Below are 24,023 nucleotides of genomic sequence, written 5' to 3'. Positions count from 1 at the left end.
TTCTCCTTTATCCTTTGCAAAAAGTAAATATAAATAAAATACAAGTATTGCGGTCTTCCCAGTGGATAAATTAGTCCCATTATTCAATTTTCTGCTAGCAAAAAGGGCATACAGACCATCAGTAACTACCAAATAATGTGTACTACCCATACAGGTGAATTTATGTGGTTTAATGAATCACTCAGTGCTGAAACTGCTGCTTGTTACTGTCTCTTCTTCACCTCCAGCTGCATCTACGTTAGACAGCAAGGGAGGAGTGGACACGTTGCATAAGATTCATTATATGCAAAGCAGATTCAACAGACCCAGTAAGGCTGAGTAGCCTCTGATGCCAGGTAAGCAATGAGATTACATTTTAATTAGGAAAGACATTAATTGTTGACAGTTTCTACATCCAAAGCCCTGTACAGATATAATACGCAGAGCTCACCGCTATCGCTATCCACAATTCAGGAGGCAGGAGCAGAGGAAGAGGGAGATGGCCCTGCCCAGAGCCAGGTACTAAATCCAAAATAAAAGCTTTTCAGCTGCACAGCCATATGTATTATGTAAATATGCCTGAAATAGGTCTATGCAATCAGTGTGTAAATATGCCTGAAATAGGTCTATGCAATAGACCTATGCAATAGGTCTATGCAACCACTTATGAACATTTGAGAAGCAAATTTTCCCTCCTGCTGCATTTGAAACAATCCTTTTTTTTTTGCTTACTATTCAGAATAAGCCTTTGAGCTTATTGAGCTGAAAACACGAGATTAAACATTTATTTACCTATAAAAAAACAATAACCAACTCCACTTCCCAAATCTTCCTCTTGTAAGATGAGGAGGCCAATATAAATGTGGCTCATTGACTTCCATGCTCAGTGCTCCTAGTCCAGGGTTCAATAATAACTAATTTACCACTACACAATAAACACAATCACAATCATAGGCTGGACCTGCAAATATGCATTTTTGCTGAACGTCAAGAACACTAAGTCAGTTGAGCACATATTAAAGCACCTGTAGTTCAAAGATTATAGACCAGATCCCTAAACATTTACTCAAAGATAGAGGATTCGGATGCCTAAGTAGAAATAAGTTAAAAAAACTCTATGCTTCCTTGGCTGGGTAGATCGCATAAATAAAAAAAGCCATGTTGCTGTGAAAGCATTCAGGGAAAACACTATGATGACTATTAATGAACACACCTATTTACATAATTGCTCATGCTAGAAATGCTAATACAGCTGCCTACAAACAACTTAAAGGTTTGAGAACTCAACCAAGTCTCCAACCCGGGGATGGAAGAAAAACATCTACAAAATCATCTACATCTGCCAGTCTTTTTTCAGTGGTGTCCAGGGACAGGACAAAAGTAAACAGCCACAAACTTGAACATGAGAAGTTCCATCTAAACCATGAGGAGGAACTTCTTCACTTTGAGGGTGGCAGAGCCCTGGCAGAGGCTGCCCAGGGAGGTGGTGGAGTCTCCTTCTCTGGAGACATTCAAACCCACCTGGACACGTTCCTGTGGGACCTGCTCTGGGTGGCCCTGCTTTGGCAGGGGGTTGGACTAGATGATCTCCAGAGGTCCCTTCCAGCCCTATATCATCCTGTGATTCTGTGAAAAGCAAATGATGAGGCACCATAAATACTGCATTAGAAAAGGCTACCCACTGACTCCACTTTTAAGGCACACAGCTCATAAGCAAGATGTACTTTTTTTAAGTGCCCAAGAAGCCACTTTCAAATAAAAACGCTCAAATAGTCAGTTCCATTTGAAAAGTATTAAATAAAATAAATAAGAAAATAAATAAGTAAATCAATAAAGAGGCTGTTCCTTCAGCTTCATCTTCCCTGTGCTTTAGCATCCTTCCAAAATGATCAGTGGTTTGAATGAGGATTTGCAGGATCTGACCAAAGGAATCCTGGAGCTGCACGCACGCAAAGCTCGGACCCTGCTCGCAGGGTACAACCCTCCTTTTGCAACAAGTCTCATGCTCAAGAGCAATTACAGCTCATTTAGACACCGACCCACCATCCCCTGGAATACGGGTATCACAAAATAGACAACAGCAATCTGGCATTGCCACTGCCACGTGTGTTCAAATAAAAAGAAACGTTGCAGAAGAAACTTCTGATGAGTCCCTTCACGAAAGGCAAATAGACAAAAGGGGGAAAAACAGGTCGCAGAAAACTGCAAAAAAAACCCCACACAACGGCACAAAGAATCGCTGAGAAAGATGATAGGAGAGGTTAAAAATAAGTAAGAAAGATGATATAGGAACAAAGATAATACGAGAGAAATTCAATCTGTACTCGAGTTACCTAGGAAACAGAGTGGCTGTGTGGTGAGTGGTTTATAGAGGGGAAAAAAAATTAGCATTGTTTAGAAAAAAACAGCCTTTCAGAGAATGGCACAAACTTAGCAAACAGACCTTACGGAAATAAAGAGGCAGTTCAAATTCCCACCAGGCCTAACGACTGGGGTTTGCAAAGTTTTAACTCAAAGTAGTTTAAAACAGACACGTCGTAAATCTCCGAAGGCAAGCCTTTATAATGGATTTAGCAGCACAGCGCAACTGCAGCTTTGCCTTCGCAATATCAGCAGTGATTTTGCAGAAAAAGATCCCCATAACGTGGCCACAAACTAATGTACATCTGAGATTAAAGGAGAGAAAGTATTTACATTTGGGGAGTTCGATTTAACATCCACATTTTAAAAAGCCAAGCCAAAAAAGCTGTTTTACTAGTTCTAGATAAAACTACCATTTTTTTCCGCTCCCTCCTTTTAAATAGTACCTCCTTGGGGTACAGCAGCAATACACAGTGTCAGGCTAATGACAACAGAACTCAAAAAGATCATCTCTCATCCTTCTCACCCAATTTTCAGTGACTCAGGGCACACAACTGTGAATGGGTATAGCCAGGCTACTGGCTGTCATAGCAATAAAGTTACATTAAAATTAAGCACTAGAGAATCATTTTCAATTCATGAAGCCCTCAGAACCGGTCAAAACGATTCCCCTCAACCCTTCAAGGAAAAAGAATTTCCTCAAAAGGCTTGTGAAGTTCAAGACAGATCTTTTTTGGGTCCACAACAGCCAGGAAAGAGGCAGCTCAGGACTCTATGGAACTAGACGGACGTACACCAGGCACTGCATGATCTGTAAGTGGGTCTTCTTAATTTCTCTCAGTCTTCCCCTCCTGCTTCTCTAATTCCTCATCCTCTTCAAAAAGCATTTTTGGTATGATTTTCTTTTTTTTTTTTTTTTTCAAATGAAAACTATTTTAGGGGGGAGAATAATAACAGCAATAATAGTGACAATCACAACAACAACAAGCGAATAACTTTTGTTGTTGTTGTGTTTTTTTTTTTTTTTTTTTTTTTTTTTTGGGAGAAAGGGGAGATAGTTTCAACTTTATACTTACCGTAGGATAGATAAAAAAAGGGGGAAAATTTTCAGGATCTTAATATTTTCACAGGATGAGAAAACCATTTCCCCCCCAGATCTAGCAGGTAGGAAAGCATCCTTCCCTTTTTGCAGAAGTGTATCATGGAGTCTGCTCTTCACATTATCTCCTCCAACCACTGTTGCTCTCATATAGAATATCAGAGGAAAAATGGAAACAGATGGCCTGTTAGCTTTTCAGGGCAAACGACACGCGTTGTGTGGGTCATCAGTCTAAAAGCCACAGCTTGGAAGTCTTTAATCTAAATATTTTAGGTACCTCTACGATGACCACTTTGACAGTACCTTAGAATCAAAGATACTATTGTAGGGTGGGAACACGCAGAACTTAATTTTATGTCTATTTTAAGAATACAAATACTCTCTAATCTGACAAAAAAACAACCCCGTCCTTCAAAATCTCTTTCCCAAGCCACCTCCCTGATTCTGGGGAAAAGCCAGCAAAAACTTTTTAAAAGCATCAGAAAATTTGAAAATAAGCACTGGTCCAGGGATAAACACCAATACTGAAGACGGCTGAGTCCTAACTGCAGGCCAGTGACAGACTGGTCCGTAACTTGGTATTTCCCAGGTAACACCTCAGTATCCAAAGGACCCCTGTGTCTTGGTTTAGTGACCTTAAGGCAAATCACCAAAGAGACAGAACAAACAGAACATTCGTAGAATCACAGAATAGTTAGAGTTGGACGGGACCTTAAAGATCATCCAGTTCCAACCCCCTGCCCTGGGCAGGGACACCCCCCACCAGACCAGGTTGCTCCAAGCCCCATCCAGCCTGGCCTTGACCCCCTCCAGGGATGGGGCAGCCACAGCTTCTCTGGGCAACCTCTTCCAGTGTCTCACCACCCTCACAGCAAAGAATTTCTTTCTGGTATCTCATCTAAATCTCCCCTCTTTCAGTTTAAAACTGTTACTCCTTTTGTTGCTCCAGTTAGTGACCTTAAGGCAAATCACCAAAGAGACAGAACAAACAGAACATTCGTAGAATCACAGAATAGTTAGAGTTGGACGGGACCTTAAAGATCATCCAGTTCCCACCCCCTGCCCTGGGCAGGGACACCTCCCACCAGACCAGGTTGCTCCAAGCCCCATCCAGCCTGGCCTTGAACCCCTCCAGGGATGGGGCAGCCACAGCTTCTCTGGGCAACCTCTTCCAGGCTCTCACCACCCTCACAGCAAAGAATTTCTTAATAGCTAATGTAAACCTACCCTCTTTCAGTTTAAAACTGTTACTCCTTTTGTTGCTCCAGTCCCTTCTCCAGGCTGAACAACCCCAGCTCTCTCAGCCTGTCCTCACAGCAGAGGGGCTCCATCCCTCTGAGCATTTTCCCGGCCCTTCTCTGGACCCGTTCCAACAGGTCCATGTCCTTCCTGTGCTGAGGACTCCAGAGCTGGACACAGTGCTCCTGGTGGGGTCTCACCAGAGCAGAGCAGAGGGGCAGAATCACCTCCCTGGACCTGCTGGTCACGCTTCTCTTGATGCAGCCCAGGATGCAGTTGTCTTTCTGGGCTGCCAGCACACATTGAAGACTCACGTTAAGCTTCTCATCCATGAGCACCCCCAAGTCCTTCTCCTCAGGGCTGCTCTCCAGCCATTCTCTGCCCAACCTGTAATTGTGCCTGAGATTGCTGTGACCCAGGAGCAGGACCCTGCACTTGGTTTGGTTGAACTTCATGAGGTTCACAAAGGCCCAGCTCTCAAGCCTGTCCAGGTCCCTCTGGATGGCATCCAGAGTTGTCGACCACACCACACAGCTTGGTGTCATCAGCAAACCTGCTGAGGGTGCAACTCAATCCCACTGTCCATGTCTCCAACAAAGATGCTGAACAGCACTGGTCTTTTGCAAAGTCCCACCTTCCTGCCCATAGGTATTAGCAGAAAGAATTATAAATTGAAAATTTGTCGTCTTCGTGTTTGTAGGTAGCATTTCCAATTGCACGAGTGATCATGAAGCCAGACAGCCAGCCATTTCCACAGACCAGTCCCAGCACAGCCTCTCTTCAGTTTTGCATGGTGCAACTTGTGGATTTTGAGAGAAGGAAGGATCACCTCATGCTGTCACTCCGTGCTGCGGTTACACCAAAGAATCTCCAACAAAGATGCTGAACAGCACTGGTCTTTTGCAAAGTCCCACCTTCCTGCCCATAGGTATTAGCAGAAAGTATTATAAATCGAAAATTTGTCGTCTTCGTGTTTGTAGGTAGCATTTCCAATTGCACGAGTGATCATGAAGCCAGACAGCCAGCCATTTCCACAGACCAGTCCCAGCACAGCCTCTCTTCAGTTTTGCATGGTGCAACTTGTGGATTTTGAGAGAGGGAAGGATCACCTCATGCCATCACTCCGTGCTGCGGTTACACCAAAGAACGATACAGTGCGTTTGGACCACGCTGGTTCTCGATGAATCGCAGATGTTGTTTTGATTTAATGAGATCCCAAGTCTGGGCAATAGATAGCCCTTTTTCAGTGGAATGGATATTTGTTCTTGAGAAGTCTCAAAGTTAGGAGAAGTTGCTGCTGTTGCTAGCTGTTTCTGGGGAAGTTCCACCAAGGAGGGTTTACTCCACCAGCAAGTGGTTTCCCCATGTACAAGGCTGTTCTAGTGACATACGGCAAGAGACTCTGGAGTCACGTAGACTCTGACAGAGCCATGCTCTTAAACTGTTTATTCTTTCGATGGTAAAACCGACTCTGACAGAGCCATGCTCTTAAACTGTTGTTTATTCTTTCGATGGTAAAACTCTCTATATAATGGCCCCTGAAAAAGATGATGAAGGATAATGGAAACCTCTTGCCTTTGTCTAGCTGGCTGCTGCTTAGAAAGGCTTTCTGTTAAGAAGCTACACTTCTGTTAAGAAGCTACAGTAGATTAATACTGCAGTCAATTATTAAAAACTTAAGGCATGTATACGTTTCCATACTGGCTTCCTCAATTTTGACATATACACACACCTGTGTATAAATTCAGTCACCTCCTAAGCCCAATATAAGCCCATCATCAGGTTAAGCAGGCTGGGGAGGATGGAAAAGGACATGACATCCGGAGAACCTGGGAAGCTGGTAACAACCTACCCTTCTTCCTTTCTTTATTTTGAGCCTAGGCCCTACGAGCTGAAAAATGACCCAACCAAAAATGCATCTATAATCTCTGCGTGGCTTCTAGATAGAAGTCTTCATATTTTTTTGGCAGTAACCGACTCCACTCTTCCCAGGTTCAAGAGAAGCCAAAAGGGTAACCACCACAGCTTCGTCTTGCCCGTTGAACAGAGCTGCAGTCCAGGGTGGCAGAGTTTGGCCGTAAGAATGCTTTGATTCTGCAGATGGCTAGAAGACCACCACGAAGAGGTAAACCATTTTAATGGCACGCTACATTTGTCAGCAAGGAAATGGGATTGCTGCTGCCTCAGACATCCATCTTCTGCGACGAATAGTGGCTTTCAGCATGTGGCAACAGTACTGCTCAACTCAGCAGGAAAACGGGCCATTACAAGGCAATCAGCAACTCCCCCGTGCTTTTTGAGGAGCTGGCAAGGAGGTGGTGTTGAAAAAAAAATAAAACAAAACCAGGAAAATCTCAACATTACAGTTGCCGCTCACTCAATGGAAAGAGAGCAGGAAAGCTCTGACCCTAGCTGCCCAGCAGAGCTCTCCATGATTCACCTCCTGGCCTTTTCTCTTGGCTCTGAGCTCCGGGGCAGAAAAGGAGAGCCTGAAGGAGGCTGCAATGCCAGCAGGGACACAGAAGTATCTTGGACTTGAAAGATGTTCCCAGTGGGAGTGAAGGAAGAGAAAAAAAACCACCAACCGGTTGTGCCAACCCAACGTCACTCAGAGACACCACCCCTGGCCCCAAAACTCAAGAGAAGAGAACACATACAGTCCTCTTGTGACCACCTTCATCCCCCTTTGCAGGGAGATCATGGGATACAGTGTGACCAAGGCTTAAACATACACGCATCAGTTCAAAATGATTTACTAATAACATCTTCACTTGGAAAGGAGAGAAGAACAGCAGGATAACTCACTGGAGATGTTGTTAATCGAAGGATCGCTCCATTTTTTATTTCATTACGGTTCTGCAAGAGAAAAATCCAAAAAGTTTTATTTAAGACTCACATAAAAAAAAAAGATGAAACACGTGTCGAGCAGAACGCCACACTAAAGCAGCAACAGTACTTTCCCCTGTGTGCTTGCAAAAGCTTCCCTCTCTCATATGGGAGCTAACATCTATACAGCATTTTCCCCACCGAGGCATAACAACGTTAGCTTCCAGAAATAGGTGGCTACTCACATGATACTTAACAAATCCAAACCCTTTCAAAGAGTGACTTCATGTTTTTCAAAGTTTAGCTTCCCCTGGCAACTTCTAAATACTTCTTTGAAATATCCTGTCCACGGTGCCTGGCGCTGGAATTGTGCTACATAGTTGAGGAGTTGGTAAGTTTGCTGAAACCTGTCATTAAGCATCTGCAAGATTTAAAACTCATCCCACTGGCTCTCCATTTGCTATAACAAGAACATGCTGACTTAAACCACTGGAGTCAACCCGCTGAGCTCTGCCACCACGACTTTGCATTCTCCCTCAAAGTAAAAAAAAAACAAAAAACAAAAAAACAAACCCAAAAGCATTGCTGTTAGTGGTAAGTAAAGTTCAAACGTGGTGTAAATCATTCTCCTCACCCGGCTGGCAGAAAGAAGCAGCGTTAAACGTTTTCTTTTGATTAAGCTCACATTAATCACGGAATCACGGAATTGTCAGAGTTGGAAGGGACCTCTAGAGACCATCCAGTCCAACTCCCCTGCCAAAGCAGGGCTGCCCAGAGCACATCACTCAGGAGCATCCAGGTGGGGCTTGAAGATCTCCAGAGAAGGGGACTCCACACCCTCCCTGGGCAGCCTCTGCCAGGGCTCTGCCACCCTCACCCCAAGGAAGTTCTTCCTCAGATTGGAGTGGAACTTCCCATGGTCCAGCTTGTGCCCGTTGCCCCTCGTCCTGGCACTGGGAACCCCTGAAAAGAGTCCGGCTCCATCCTCCTTCCACCCACCCTTTAGATCCTTGGAAGCATCAATAAGGTCTCCCCTCAGCCTTCTCTTCTCCAGGCTCAAGAGCCCCAGCTCTCTCAGCCTTTCCTCAGCAGGGAGATGCTCCAATCCCTCCATCATCTCTGTTGCCCTACGCTGGACTCTCTCCAGCAGTTCCCTGTCTCTCTGGAACTGGGGAGCCCAGCACTGGAGGCAGGATTCCAGTTGTGGCCTCCCCAGTGCAGAGCAGAGGGGGAGAAGGACCTCCCTCCACCTCCTGGACACACTCTTCCCTACGCAGCCCAGGATCCCATTGGCCTCTTGGCCACAAGGACACATTGCTGGCTCAGGGATAGTTTACTGTCCACCAGGATCCCCAGATCCTTCTCCTCAGAAGTGCTTTCCAGCAGGTCCACCCCTAACCTTTGTTAGTGCCTGGGGTTCTTCCTCCCCAGGTGCAGGACCCTACACTTGCCCTTGCTGAAGGTCACTGAGGTTCTCTGCCCACCTCTCCAGCCTGTCCCGGTCAGCACAGCCCTCTGGAGTGTCAGCCAGATGTGTTCAATTAAACTAAAGTTCTGGGCAGATGACAAAGCTGGCATGTTGTGTGCTTACAGCATCCTCACAGCTTTGTGGTCAATGCCCACGTACATGGCCTTCCCCCGTGATAAGCGTAGGGGAGCCTCCCTCAGCTTCAACAAGTTTCCTCCTGTCCACCAAAGGTTAAGAGACTATAGTACCTACCTCAATGAACAGGTAGGGACTGTACACACACAGTCAGAACTTCACGGCTCAAGAGTTCGTGCATAGGTTATCCTAATTCATCCAAAAAATCAGAGGCATCGCTAACAGTTTGAGAGATAAGAGCTAATTCTGTTCTAAAGACCACCTTGCAGGCTTTCTGCAGACTGGTGTTTAGCCAAAAAAAAAAAAAAAAATAAATAAATAAATGAAAGTGTATTTCTTCTCAGGCAATTTTTCCCAAACTCATTTCATCCTTCTTGCTTCCATTCTGATACATCTCAAATCCAAAATGCTAAAAAGAGTATAAATCTTGCCTGAAACCAGGTCAAGTTGTCCCAAAAATAAAACTCTAGTACGTTGTCTCTTTCTTGGTACCGAAGTCCTCTGTGGGATTGGTTCTAGCAATATGCAAGATCATCCTCCACCCACAAACGTTTCTTCACTCTCACTGAAATAATTGAAGTGCCAGACAACACAGAGGGTACAAGGAAGCAGCTTTTTTACAGCATCTTGGCTTACATACACACGTAACTCCTCTCAGCCCTTCGCACAGAACAGCCCCTGGGGGGCCAGTCAGGCTCCTGCCTCTGAGAGGGGCAAAAAAAGGGGTGAGCAGCCAAGTACAGGGTGACTTCCCCCAGCACTAATGAGGTACCACAGCTTCTCTTCTGGTAGTAAAACAGCACCAGACCCAGCTGCATCTCATCACGTCTAAAGAACGGGCAACACCGCATTTGTGTAGTTTCCTCTGAATCGGGGTTGAAACAAACTCTAATTGAAACTCTAATTGGTTGAATCTACAGCAATCTAGCAAGTGAAAAATACCTCGTTAAAACTACAGTATTTCTCTGTAGTCAGAGGAATTTTTTAAAAAGTGGGAATGGGAAGCCGATAACCTGGTTGAAGTTCAGATACGACATACGGATGAACAAGAGAAGTATCATTCTCCAGAGTGCCCACATCAGCAGGTTATATATAAAATAGCAGAGGAAAAAGAACACACAGAATATGTAAAAGCATCGCTGGAAATTTTGTTTGGGGTCTTTCCCTTTATTTATCACGCCGAGTCTGAAACCACCAAAGCTTTCAGACTCAATGCCACGATGATGCCTGTCAGAGCCCACAGACCTCTCTCTCGTCACGCCTGGCTCAGAGCAAAGTGCCCGAGTCTGCCCTGTGCTGGAAATTCAACCACCGCGGGCACCGCAGACAGAGACCTCATCTTCAACTCCTCATTTAGACCGAGGCTTAAGGAGAACTGCCCATGCCTTCTCTCTGAAAGTATTCAAAGCAGCAAGTCTCTAACACAGCAGGCTGGCCAGAACGTGAAAAGGGGTTAGCTGTTCCCCAAGCAAAAATCCAATTTTGTTTATCCATTCTAAATAATGACTTAAGCGCCCACTAAGAAACAGCATGTCAGCACACTGTTAAGCCCAGAGGATTTCCTACCTTAACCGTGTGATGCAGTGCTTGGCACGCCAGTTAATTTCAATTGCAACATTTACATACAGTTAATCCGCTTAGTATTAGGGACAGCATCCTGTGGATTTCTTTTCCTTCTGATCAACACCTCTAAATACTTCAAGGGTGGGTGTCAGGAGGATGGGGCCAGTCTTTTTCCAGTGGTGCCCAAGAGACAAGACAAGAGGAAACGGGCACAAACTGGAACATAAGAAGTTCCATCTAAACATGAGGAGGAACTTCTTGACTTTGAGGGTGGCAGAGCCCTGGAAGAGGCTGCCCAGGGAAGTGGTGGAGTCTCCTTCTCTGGAGACATTCAAACCCACCTGGACACATTCCTGTGCAACCTGCTCTGGGTAGACCTGCTTTGGGAAGGGGTTGGACTAGATGATCTCCAAAGGTCCCTTCCAGCCCTATATCATTCTGTGATTCCAACACGGCAGCCTGGCTTTGGCAATCACACTCGTAAGGACCACTGCTGTTCAGGCCCAGGTGCACCACCACCAAAAACCTCTTCCAACACATTTCTGAGCTGTTTCTCAAGCGTGCATCAGGTTTGTAGATGTTCATGCTGTTGATCTGTATTAGGAAAGCTTAATCCTGGGCAGCAAGGGAAGTAGTGAATCAGCACTATCCAAAATCCCCCTAAAGACCCTCTGTAACAAGAAAACAGATTTGTTCTAAACGTTACCTAGAACTGAGACAGCAATTACATTATGAATACAAACAGGCCCCATCTACAATCTACAGACCCCATCTACAATTATGAATACAAACAGGCCCCATCTACAATGTTGTATCTAGCAGGAGTCTACACTCACTAGATTGTTTTATTCTAATTGAGTAAGCAGTATTTCCAAGCATCATACTGCTGCATAACACTTTCCAAGCCAGGTTTTCAGTTAAAGTACTTCAGTGAAAACACATAAACATCCCAACACAGCAGGAAGCAGAGGATGCCTGGACAGATCGCTTTGAGTCTTAGGGCCTGCTGACTTCCAGCTCCAACATGAACCTACATTACCTGCCACCAGATTCTCTTCCTTCTCAAAGTTCTGCCTTGAACTCTGCCCAAAACACACGCAGGAGACTTGCATCTAAAAAGGAGGCCTCAAGCATTAACAGAGTGTCCATCGAACCATGGAGAAGTATGAAGTTATGCAAATTCACTTTCAAAAACTCCCATCAAAACACCCAAGCCACTTATTGAGAGCTTTGCTGGAGACACATTTCAGAAAACTTATCAAGCAAAATTAAGTTTATCTTGCCATGTATGTGTCTTATAATTTTAATAATCTGTTATAGCCAGCAAAATGCCACAAGCTTCAGCTCACTGGAACTGGTTGGAATGGAATGTTGTCTTAACATATTTGAGAAACACCTACAAGCATTGGTTCCTGTGGTTGTAGCTCGCTCAGCACTATTCTTTAACCTTGACCAACAGACCTCTTTCAGACTTCTCTAAGGGGGCTAAAGAGTATCAGCCAAGAAATCTAAAATTCTTCACGTGTTTATATCATTAAGATATAGATTCTTCACTGTTTCGATACTACTATTATTTTATTACACTATCCTCCAAATTGACACATCAACAAAAATTAGAGCTATGAAATAAACTTTAAGGTAGGGACTCCACAAATTTTCCACGAGGATGAATTTGGGTGAGTAGTAAATAAGGGCAAAATGGTAAATAATGGAGTTAATTTCTAAGTTGAAGACTCAGGAAAGAGAAGCAAAGTCCGTGTTGGCAGATCTCCCTTAAAGCACTGATTTGATGTGCAGCCAGTAAACACTGGGTGTCATCAGACGTGGCGCTGAGAACTAGACTGAGGGCATCATTTTGCCACGACACAAGAAATTCATCCACCTGTACAGAGCAGACTGTGTGTAGTTCTGATCTTCACACAGACTCATAAAATGGTTAGAATTGGAAGGGACCTTGAAGAGATTGGCTTCCAACCCCCCTGCCCTGGGCAGGGACACCTCCCACCAGACCAGGTTGCTCCAAGCCCCATCCAGCCTGGCCTTGAACCCCTCCAGGGATGGGGCAGCCACAGCTTCTCTGGGCAACCTGTTCCAGTGTCTCACCACCCTCACAGCAAAGAATGTCTTCCTGAGGTCTCATCTAAATCTCCCTTCTATCAGTTTAAAACCGTTACCCCTCATCCTGTCACTACACTCTCTGAGAGAGTCCCTCTCTACCTTTCCTGTAGTCCCCTCAGGTACTGGAAGGCCGTTATAAGGTCTCCCCAGAGCCTTCTCTTCTCCAGGCTGAACAACCCCCAACTCTCTCAGCCTGTCCTCATAAGAGAGGTGCACCTTCGTGGCCCTCTTCTCTTAAGGAGGACACAGTGACGTCAGGGAAAACGCAGAGAAAGCCAGTGAAACGCTCCATGGGATTAAGCAGCTGCCTCACAAGGAAAGGTCTCCTCAGCTTGGAGGGACAAAGGCCAGAGGAGGGAAAGTAGTGGACGAGCTGAATGCAGAGCTCGTTATGAAATCCTGCAGTAGGAGAACTAGGAGGTAACTCGATGACAGCAGTAAGGGATGGGTTTGAAGCAGATGAAGAATGTGCCTCTTCATTCAGCACGTAGCAATCTTCTTGAGCTTGCTGTCACAAGAGGCTGTGGAAGCAAGCAATACCAGCAGGTTCAAGAAGAGAGAAAAGAATTTCACGGCCCTTATACAGATACTAAATGGAGTATGTACAGATGTAGCCTCCAACACACGTAGTACAACAAATGGGAATGCTGAGGAAGCAGTGAAAGCCATCACCAGATCACAACCCTGAGCGGCATTTGCTACTGTTACAGCTGGACCATAGACTATGAGATAACATATAACATTCCTGGGTAGGAAATTTCTTAAGATCATTTTTAGTCACCAAAGACTTTAGTATGACAAAAGTTAAGAGATAAAGGTAATTATCAACATTGTACTACTCAATATGACAAGACTGTATTGTTTTAGAAGAAATACTGAGGCAATTAATCTTGTGATAAAATTCCTTTTCTGAGAAGCTGCTGGAAACAGGGAGAATGTCTTTTAGGTTTTCACATTAGAATTTGACGCTAGCTTTTTTCCTTAAGATATTAAGTGTTGGTAATTCAGCTGAAGTTTCTAAAAAGAGGAAGTTTTCTGCATGCTGTTTTTCTATGCCTATTGAAGGATATCAGAAGCTAGTGAATAAACAAGTTATACCAGCGGTGGAGTTTCGGGGGTATATCTAATTCAGTGCAACTCTACAGCCCATTGGAGGCACAATTTTGCACGTATCCTTCCAGTGTGTGGGCTCCCAACGCTTTCCTTCCATCGGATCTACCAACACGTAGCAGCACAGTCAACCACTTAACCTTACGTTACCTCTTCCTCTCCCCTTCCTTCACAAAAAAAGGATGGAGGGGCCAAAGAGGGGGAACCCATAGTTTTCTTCTGTCAGATCCATGACTTGAACCAATTCACCTTCCAACAGTACCGTTGGTAGGACATCAGAGAAGTGAAGGGAATGAAGGAATGGGAAAAAGAAAGCTCAACTACCTTATTTTCCAGCAACCCACAGTCATACCAGCTTGAAAGCCACTGAAATCACATCCTAAGAAAAAGTCCATACCTTCCATGATATACTCCATCTTCAGGTGGAGTGATCTACAAGGATCTGTGATTTTGTAAGGAGCAGATTACTTAAAACTTGGTCTCCTGAATGAATGGACTAGTGCTCCCATAGTATGGAAAAGGGAACTGTAAACTCAACATGCTCTGTTTACATCCACTCTTTTTTTTTTTTTTCAACTGAAATTTCTGGCAGTTATAATATGGAATCTTTTGAATTGACCTAAACATAAATTTTTAATTAATTTTCTAGTCCTTTCTCACTTTGGTGAGACCCCACCTAGAGTACTGCATCCAGCTCTGGAGTCTTCAGCACAGGAAAGACACGGACCTGTCAGAGCAGGTCCAGAGGAGGGCTACCAAAGTGACCAGAAGGATGCAACACCTCTCCTATTAAGAAAGGCTGAGAGAATTGGGGTTCAGCCTGGAGAAGAGAATGTTCCAAGGACACCTCATTGCAGCCTTTCAATACCTAAAGGGGGTTTACATAAAAGATGGGGACAGACTTTTTAGCAGGCCTGTTGCAATAGGACAAAGGGTAATGGTTTTAAACTAAAAAAGGGTAGATTCAGACTAGGTAAGGAGGAAGAAATTTTAAACAATGAAAAGCTGGAACAGGTTGCTGGAAAAGGTGGTAGATGCACCTTTCTTGGTCAAGGTCAGGTTGGAAGGGGCTCTGAGCAACCTGATTTAGTTGAAGACATCTCTGCTCATTGCAGGGAGGTTGGACTAGATGACCATTAGGAGGTCCATTCCAACCTGAACTATTTTATGATTCTACAATTCTATGATTCCCTTATAAGGCCAACACTTTCAGGTACCACTTTAGTTGAAGACATCTCTGCTCATCGCAGGGAGGTTGGACTAGATGACCATTAGGAGGTCCATTCCAACCTGAACTATTTTATGATTCTACAATTCTATGATTCCCTTATAAGGCCAACACTTTCAGGTACCACTCAGTCTACAGAGCACCAGTGGCATCACGCCGTGCGCAGACATCCTCTTGGCGCCTTAAAAGAAGTCACACACAAGTTATTTTCAGTCTGTATCAGTTCCCCAATTCAAGCAGCCACACAGAGTCATACCAGTAACACGGAAGGGGTGGGCAGACAACAAGAAGCAGCCCATCGTCCTCCGATAAGCTGGAAGGCAAGAGCTGCACCCTGCAAAATAAACATCAGGAAATGACAGACTGCGCTGGGCTTTATCCTAGTGTTGGTGAGATCACGTGTGGAAATCAGAACAGGGAACTGATATGGATACCAAAAAAAAAATAAATAAAATAAATATCCAAATAAGGATTATCAAATGGAAGTCAGTTCTTTGATGCAGTTCACCCAACGCGCTCACCCACAGTCACCACAGAGGGGTCGGTGCACGAGCACAGCAGCTCCCTAAGCAGATGCTGCTACTAAGAAAAAGAGCTGAAGACCTGAGCCAAAACCGTGGTTCACAGTCACTTTTGCCAAATCAAAGCACAGCTTGCAACCATAAAGCCAAGTCTTGCTTTTCAGGCTCTTGATCATTCCTACTACCGTTTCTATGTGGCATAAATAGTTGAGTAACTACTTGATGAGTCAACAAGGGAACTAAAACAGCTGAAAATTTTATCATTTTGGGTTTTGCCCAGTTTGTAAGGGAAAAGATAGGAATAAGCACTGTAGTATAAAGCAAGAAAGAGGGCCAGCTCAATTTGCAAGCACCACATTTGGAACCAGACTGAGACTTGTTCAAGGGGAAGCCTGCAGCTTCTTGTGCTTCTCCAACACATACACCCTACGCCTACTCCCTTACTCAAGCCCTTCCTCTTGGACACAGAGACACTGTAGGTAAAACACCCCTTCTCCATTTGTGACTACAGTCAGAATTTGCCATAAGTTCATTCCATGTCAGACTAAGCACGTTCCATGAGCAACAGAGGCACTTAACAGCTCACAGCTGTTAAAAAAAAACAACCAAAGTTTCATTCCTTTTCCTACCCTTCCTTTAACTTCTTCCTTCTCTATAGCCCATTCCCAGACATGGTTCAAGGGTCCTACCCCACTCTTACATCAGATCAGTTAAGACTTTTTATTAAGCAAATTTAATTAAAATGGCACAAAATTATCCCCTCTTGCCACCACGTCCAAAAATTGTGAAAAAAACCCCCACCGTAGCCAGAAGAAATGAGGTGGCAGGATCTCATGGGGAAGAGGAGAAGAAATCAGAACTGTTCCCTTTCAGCAGTGAGCTGTGATGTCACTGCACCTTGTAAAACTCCCCTTTTTACCTAAACAGGTCATTCTTGAAGTATGAAGATGATTTAAAGAGCCTTTTTCTATCAGCCAGATTTTAAACAGAACTGTTTGCCATCAGCTGAGCCCAAACAGTCAGGCCATGCCTGTGCTATACCACACCTATCTTCAAGTGCTTCAAGATAGACTTTCTCAGAGCCCTTCCACTCTTAGGGATTACTTGTGAGGCAAAATTACAAACAAAATTCAAGAAAACAAATATCTATACAGCTTTTAAAAAAAAACAACAAACAAACAAAAATACTTGATCTGTCTCATCAGCCTTGATGTGGAACTGAAGAATTAAACAGAAGATATTGTGATACAAGACATTTTGAAAGGAAGCAGGCAGAAGAATTAAGCTGTTCATGCTGAAGCCAGAAGGTTGACAGAATTATTTTCTTTAAAAAAAAATTTTGCATAAACCTAAAGTCCTACAAAACGAGTCCTAAAAACTAGGACTTAAAACTGCTAAGAGAAGGATGACCACTGTTCTTGAAACCAGCCTGCATGAAGCAGGGTTGAAAGGGATTTAGCGTACATATACTCGAGTTTTACTTCTGTTGACCAGAGAAATATATCAGCGCCCACTGGCTTTTACTGGAGTCCACAGGGCAGTATTATTGATGTCCATCAAGTAGGCAGGAGCATGGCCACTCTGACTCCATACGTTGCCCATATCGTTAGGAATTTCTGTAGGTCTGGGAAGATGCCCCAAAACAGTAAGAAATTTGTGCTTATGAGGGAAATACCATGTGTCCTGTTAGTAGCAGAGAAAAGGCAATGTCGGATGTAGTTTGGTCCTGGTCAAATCTGGTTTGGAATCTGTCATTTCTGTAGCATTACTAACAAATGTATTATCAGAAGTAATGCAAAACGAGAAGAACAGATCACAGAATCACAGAATTCTGTGGGGTTGGAAGGGACATCTGGAGATCATCTAGTCCAACCCCCTGCCAAAGCAGGTCCACCCAGAGCAGGTTGCACAGAAACGTGCCCAGGTGGGGTTTGAATGTCTCCAGAGAAGGAGACTTCACCACCTCCCTGGGCAGCCTCTTCCAGGGCTCTGCCACCCTCAAAGTGAAGAAGTTCCTCCTCATGTTTAGATGGAACTTCTTATGTTCAAGTTTGTGCCCGTTTCCTCTTGTCCTGTCCCTGGGCACCACTGAAAAAAGACTGGCCCCATCCTCCTGACACCCACCCTTGAAGTATTTAGAGGTGTTGATCAGATCCCCCCTCAGCCTTCTCTTCTCCAGACTAAAAAGCCCCAAGTCCTTCAGCCTTTCCTCTTAAGGGAGATGCTCCAGGCCCCTCATCATCTTTGTAGCCTCTGCTGTCCCCTCTCCAGCAGTTCCCTGTCCTTCTGGAACTGGGGAGCCCAGATCACTTAATACATTTCTCCAGTTCCCAGCCTTCGTGCTACTTCTCACTCTCAGCTGTTTAAGAAATACCAGGCCCTTCAGCAAATCAGAAACCTTCATTATTGAGAATGTTTACTTCCAACTCACTGAAGTTGAATTAACCAGTGGAAAACAGACGAGTACTAAAAAGGTGAAAGAAAAAAAAACAAAACCAAACAAAAAACACACAACTCAAAAAAGCCCCAACCTCACAAGGAGCAAATTTCTTGCCTTGTCATTTGCACCCACTCCCACGCAGCCTGTATCGACGCAGTGAAATTTCACATGAATCTACAATTACAGGTTGCATTCAGCAAAAAATAGGTCACAAGCAAAAGCACCTTTGAGAAAGAACAACCACCAGGGACTGTTCCCAGGGTCCCAGCTCGGGGAAAGCAGGAGGTAGAAAGACGTCCCATCCCCGAACACGGCAAAGAGCTGAGTGATGACCACAAAAAGCAATTTCCCTTTGCAAAATAGCCCAGAAGTCTCTCTCTCACACACAAAATTAACGGAGGGAACTCTGTCTGCTCTCCTCCACTTCATGCAGTGACACAGAAGAATGAAAGGGAAATGTGGGAGTCAGGAATGAAGAAGAAAAACACAGGGAGTCGTCAAAGGCATTGGATATGAAAAAAAACTGAACACAATGAAATTGTGACTGGATAAAACTGGACTGCAGTCAGTACACCAATGAATGAAATGTCCTTCCCCTTTAAAGATAAGATGAAAAATGGCACGGGTATCATCACTGTGTGCTGAACACAGCTCGCTGCTGGCTCACAGAGACCCTTAACGAGAACGAGCCAGCCTTTTATTCCCGAGAGTTGCTCTGGTGGTGGTTTAAGAGCCACCACATTCTGCACCCAGCAGTGAAGCCAGCTCGAACGATGTTCTTCCCCAGCCCCATGCTCCCCCAAGGCCCTTGTTGATAAAAATTGTGGTTTATCACATCTTCAGATGTGAGAAAACAACAGCTTTTGAGGCCGTGCTGCAACGATCCAGCTCCTTCACCATCCTTTTGTTTTTAGAGACCAGGTTTGAGCTAATAATGGTCCCTCCCAGACCCAGAGCCCACGGTGGGTAGTGCTGATGCACAAATGGATCTAGAGGAGCCAGACTGTCTGCAAGCTCAAGAGTGAGCAGCGATAAGGGACCAGACATACCCACCAACATGCCACATGAGCTTCTGGGATGCTCGTCCCTGGGCTCCCAGTACTGCTGGCAGAGGAACACAGTGGACAGGTCATCCAAGCTGTGGTTTTCAGCCCAGGAACACACACAGCACACCAAATTATACAGGCAATTTCTACTCTTTATATAGCATTTTTTGTTCCAAACTTGACCTCGTCCAGGCTATAGTGTTCCTGAGTTTGTACAATCTGTCAGGTACAGCCTGGACAGATTGAAGACAGGCGACTTTTTTATTCACTGTTATATAGTACCTAGCACAATGAGATCCTGATTCACAAGTCAGGCCTGTAGATGCTTGACCTACCAAAGCAATGGCCATCCATGATAAGTAAATTCTTTAAAAAACCCCCACGCCTATTAATGTAATTAAAAATCAAATACATCCTGATTGAAATACCAGCTACGCTTGAGCACTACGCTCTGCTTGGTTTTTTTGTTCACATAACCTCTTATTTTACTTCTCCCATTTAAAAAAAAAAAATTACTGAAATACATAATTAATAGTTTCCACTGCACATTCAGGAGCACAGATAAAGCCAAAGCAGAACCCCAGAGGCAGCAGTCCAAACTGCATCTGCTGTGATAAGCCTTATCTCTAGCAGGAACCCTGGCTTACTCAAGATTTGTGAAAAGACTGCCCTTATGCTGTCTGAAGGAATTATTGCTACTCCTCTAGAGGCATTTTTCCAAATAATACAGCAAGGAAAAAAAAAAAGTAAAAGACAGAACTGCTTGGGCGTTATTTTTATTTGTGTATGGTATAATCAGGAAATAAAGGTCAGCTACAAAAGATAAAAAGTTCTGCATATGACAACCAAAACACAGATGCGCCATTTGCCACCCAAAACCAAAAATATAATCGTAAGCCATGTGTTGACAGTCCTGCGTTTGTAACGTTTTCACTTCAAAGTTTCTTGTTACTCTGCACAAGAATTCATTAATTGCTTTTCTTTGCGGCAACTTTAAACGTGGTGGTATTTTCAAAAGGCATCTCTCCCTGGAAGGCCATAAATCAGCAATCACCCAGGCTCTGCAGAAATATCACCTCTGCATAATGTTTTCTTAGAATCACAGAATGGTTAGAGTTGGAAGGGACCTTAAAGGTCATCCAGTGCCACCCCCTGCCCTGGGCAGGGACACCTCCCACCAGACCAGGTTGCTCCAAGCCCCATCCAGCCTGGCCTTGAACCCCTCCAGGGATGGGGCAGCCACAGCTTCTCTGGGCACCCTGGGCCAGTGTCTCACCACCCTCACAGCAAAGAATTTCTTTCTGGTATCTCATCTAAATTTCCCCTCTTTCAGTTTAAAACTGTTACCCCTTGTCCTATGGCTCCACTCCCTGACCAAGAGTCCCTCCCCATCTCTCCTGTAGCCCCTTCAGGTACTGGAAGGCCAATATAAGGTCTCCCTGGAGCCTTCTCTTCTCCAGGCTGAACAACCCCAGCTCTCTCAGCCTGTCCTCCCAGCAGAGGTGCTCCAGCCCTCTGAGCATCTTCGTGGCCCTCTTGCTGGACCCGTTCCAACAGATCCATGTCCTTTCTATGTTGAGGACTCCAGAGCTAAGTTAAGTACATATGTACATACAAATTGTATGTCTCTACCCATCATATGTACAGACACAGAATTCTATCTCGGAGAGCACTGGAAAGTATTTACTTATTTGAAGCTGCCACTGTCACCAAAGAGCTCTGCTCGTGCCCCAGCAAGAGGCAGCACCGTGGACTAGAACAATTAGTCCTGCAGCTCCGTTGAAGTGCGTGTGTTTGTCCTCACAGCTGGCCTTTTTCATGTTTTAATTCAGAAAGCAACAACATCCCACTGCACACAAACGAGGAAGAATCCATAGAAGGGGTGACAGCCTATATAAACCTCCCTGCCTAGCCACCATCCAATAAACAGTGATAAACAGTGAACAATATCTAATAAAAGTCACAGACATCTGAGTAATACTAGTGGCATTTAGAGCTCTTCTCTCTTTTTTTATGTGACTCAGAGTCAGACACTCTGCATATTTTCAGTAGGGAATAAACAAACTCCAAGTCCTCTCTGCAAACTGTTCTGGAAGACCATAATTTTCCACCCTTATTGCAAGTTAAAGCCAGCCAAAAGTCTTCAGACCTCCTTTTAAATGGAAAAGAACACATTTCTCTTGTCCAAAGCTGCAGGATCCCTACCCACCAAAGGTGCAAGTAAAGCCGGTAAGATTTCTCCATTTTTATCAATACAAATTCCTTCAAGGAGCTGAATATTGGCAGAATTGTGGCTTTTGGGGAATATCCAATCTGCAATCAGAGTTTAAATGTCAATGGCCAAGTTCAATTGTGTCTAGCTTCCTGGAAAATGTTGTATCACATTTCGGGGCAATTAGCAAAACAGCCTCAACTATTTCATTTGGGTGGAGGCAAAACACAGCACCCAATAATTAACTTCAACAGTTTTCCTTGGGGTGGCCTTTGAAGTGTCTGTCAATCAAAACTCGAAAAGAAAGGAGAAAGGAAAAAAAAAAACCAAACACAACACAGCACACAAGCCAAAAAGGGGAGATCCTGAAACAACCCGTGACATATAGAGAAGGTCGCCTGGGGTGACAAACAGTTAAATGAAAAACGGAAACTGGTTGCTTAAAAAAAAAAAAAAAAGCCAAAAAAAAGCGCAGCACTATCTTATGAGCAACTGCTCTAGCTGTCTTGCTAAATTTAGTCTTTCTAAATACTTAACTGTGCCTAAACTGCCTTTATTTCTTGAGTGGGGGTAAGAATTACAGCAAGAGAAAAGTTAGTTCGCAGATCCTAAACAACTGTAAAATGCAAAACAAAAACAAAAGGCCCTTCTTAATCCGAGTAAACCAAACCAAACCAAACCAAACTAAACCGATAACAAGCTAAGCAAGAGTCACAGATCTACATCCACACAACTAAACTCAGGCCTATTTAGCTCAAAATGCACTGAGATTAGGCAATCTGCATACAGACTTCAGCAGATTTTTAGATTTTCCTGTTGCTCAGCCGTTGTACTTCTGCAGCACTCATGTGTACACTCTGCCAAACTTGTCTTTTTTTTTTTTTTTCCCCATTATTTCAGTAATTTCAGCAATTCTTTCAGCAATGCTGGGAATGAATGTACTACTTGGTCTCCTTCAGAGGAACATATTTAGACTAGACATTCCATTTTTATGACAGCTACAGCCGTCCTGAAATCATTGCATCATTTCATGACTCACATGTTGCCACGCTATCTAGGGACTTAGTAAAAAAAAAAAAATAAGCCAATGTGACATAAAAAATTGCAAAAGGCCAGGACTGCAGGCGGGAAGGAGTAGCAAATATTACACAGTCACTGAAACTTATTTCTACCTGATCTGCCAAAGAGGGAAGTGACACGCACTGAAGGTCTCCTCAAGACTTCAAAGAGCCCTGCACAGTTCACATATTTCAATTTCCTGTACACAGCTTGTCAGCAGAATACTAAAAACAGGCAGAAATCCCAAAGCCCAAGGGCTGTCAGTGCTGAAGTCTCAAACTCCACAGATGTGAAGGCCTTGGCACATTCAAAAACTTTTAAGCTGCTTTTCCAACCAGAAGAAATCAATGAAAAATCACTAAACCAGGTCTCCCGGTACCTACCCCCTTCATCAGCATCACAGTACAGGAAATACTCTATATTTTCAGATATTTTAAGTCAATTACTGTGGCAAGCATTTATGACAGGCTATGCAAGAACTGTGCTGAATGATTTACCTACCTTCTCCGTGATGTAGAAATTGGAGCTATCAGCATGCTGCAGTGCAAATTGATCGTGATTGGCGAGAGACCACCTTAGAAACACAAAAATAAATCAATCACAAAACGCTAAAATACTCAAAAAGTACCTTTTACACAATTTTACTGTGATCAAAGAAGTACTTGTCATTCCCGTGTATTTCTCATACTTTTCCATAGCTTTCAGTGGTAAGTTCCAAAGTTCAAGATAAAAGCATGCTTACAAAAGGAAAACTTCAGTAAAAATCCATCCTATAAATGAGATTTCTCCTTCTGCACAACTGAAACAAAGACCTAAACCTGACCATGGTTGAGAAATTACATTAACAAATACCTTCCTTCCAAGGCAAAGATAAAAAGAAGGCTGGGGGAGGGGGGAGAGAAAAGAAACTACTTAGTCGCTATAAGGACACTTCAGTGCCCCAAAAAAAGTTGATAATGATCTGAGATTCATTCCAGATCTGTAAAAAACAGCGAGAGTAGTTTTTGCTTGCAGTAAGCAAGATCATTAGAACAGACCAAAAAATTGTACAGCACCAGGATTTTATTCTAGCTTATATCAATTTAATACGATCTGTCTTGGGTGTTGCGTATTACGTTACACATAAAATATCACCTTTTTCACTCAGCAGCAATTTCATGAATATAAACTGCTTTCTCTTGCTTAAAACAGCGTTTTTGTCCCCAGATGCTAATACAGTCATTTTAAAGCAAGGTATTTCTCTTGGCCAATTATTAGTTCATATTGCAGGACTTGTGATTAACATTTCCCTTTCACCGCAGCAGTCGCATCAACAGGACCAGCTCCAGTCACCAGTAGAACCAGTACCCCAAAATCAAATTCACAGACAGTGCAATTAATTCCTTAACCCAGGAACGGCGGGTTAAAGTGTAAAGCGAGGGGGTAAAAACACCTCTCTCTGCAGAAAGGGAACAAGCACTTTAAAGGAGAATCACCCCACATGATGGAGCTGCTTTGTTAGGCACCTCATCTCGCAAGTAATTGGATTCAAAATACGAAGCAAAATTCAAAATCTAAAAAAACAACTACAAGATTTGAGAAACTAGTGACTAGTCAGGCAGGAAATCTAGATTTTCTTC

At 43.9% G+C, this 24,023-nt stretch overlaps 1 protein-coding gene across 7 annotated transcripts in view; it reads right to left on the bottom strand.

Moving 5' to 3' along the window:
* The window catches only part of ELMO1 (engulfment and cell motility 1), a 348,732-nt gene that overhangs the window by 254,471 nt on the left and 70,238 nt on the right, over positions 1–24,023 (bottom strand). For 5 of the 7 annotated variants that reach the window (XM_014942223.1, XM_014942230.1, XM_014942245.1 and 2 more), the window contains one exon: positions 7,484–7,534. In XM_014942223.1, coding sequence (XP_014797709.1) covers positions 7,484–7,534 — 51 coding nt within the window. Of the gene's footprint in view, positions 1–7,483; positions 7,535–22,905; positions 22,979–24,023 lie in introns of all 7 variants that reach the window. The other 2 variants (XM_014942255.1, XM_014942262.1) reach the window with 1 other exon arrangement.

Source organism: Calidris pugnax, unplaced genomic scaffold (assembly GCF_001431845.1).
Source record: "Calidris pugnax isolate Ruff unplaced genomic scaffold, ASM143184v1 scaffold23, whole genome shotgun sequence".
Taxonomy (NCBI): domain Eukaryota; kingdom Metazoa; phylum Chordata; class Aves; order Charadriiformes; family Scolopacidae; genus Calidris; species Calidris pugnax.
The sequence above is the reverse complement of the archived record's forward strand: the minus strand, read 5'-3'. Positions and strand labels throughout refer to the sequence as shown.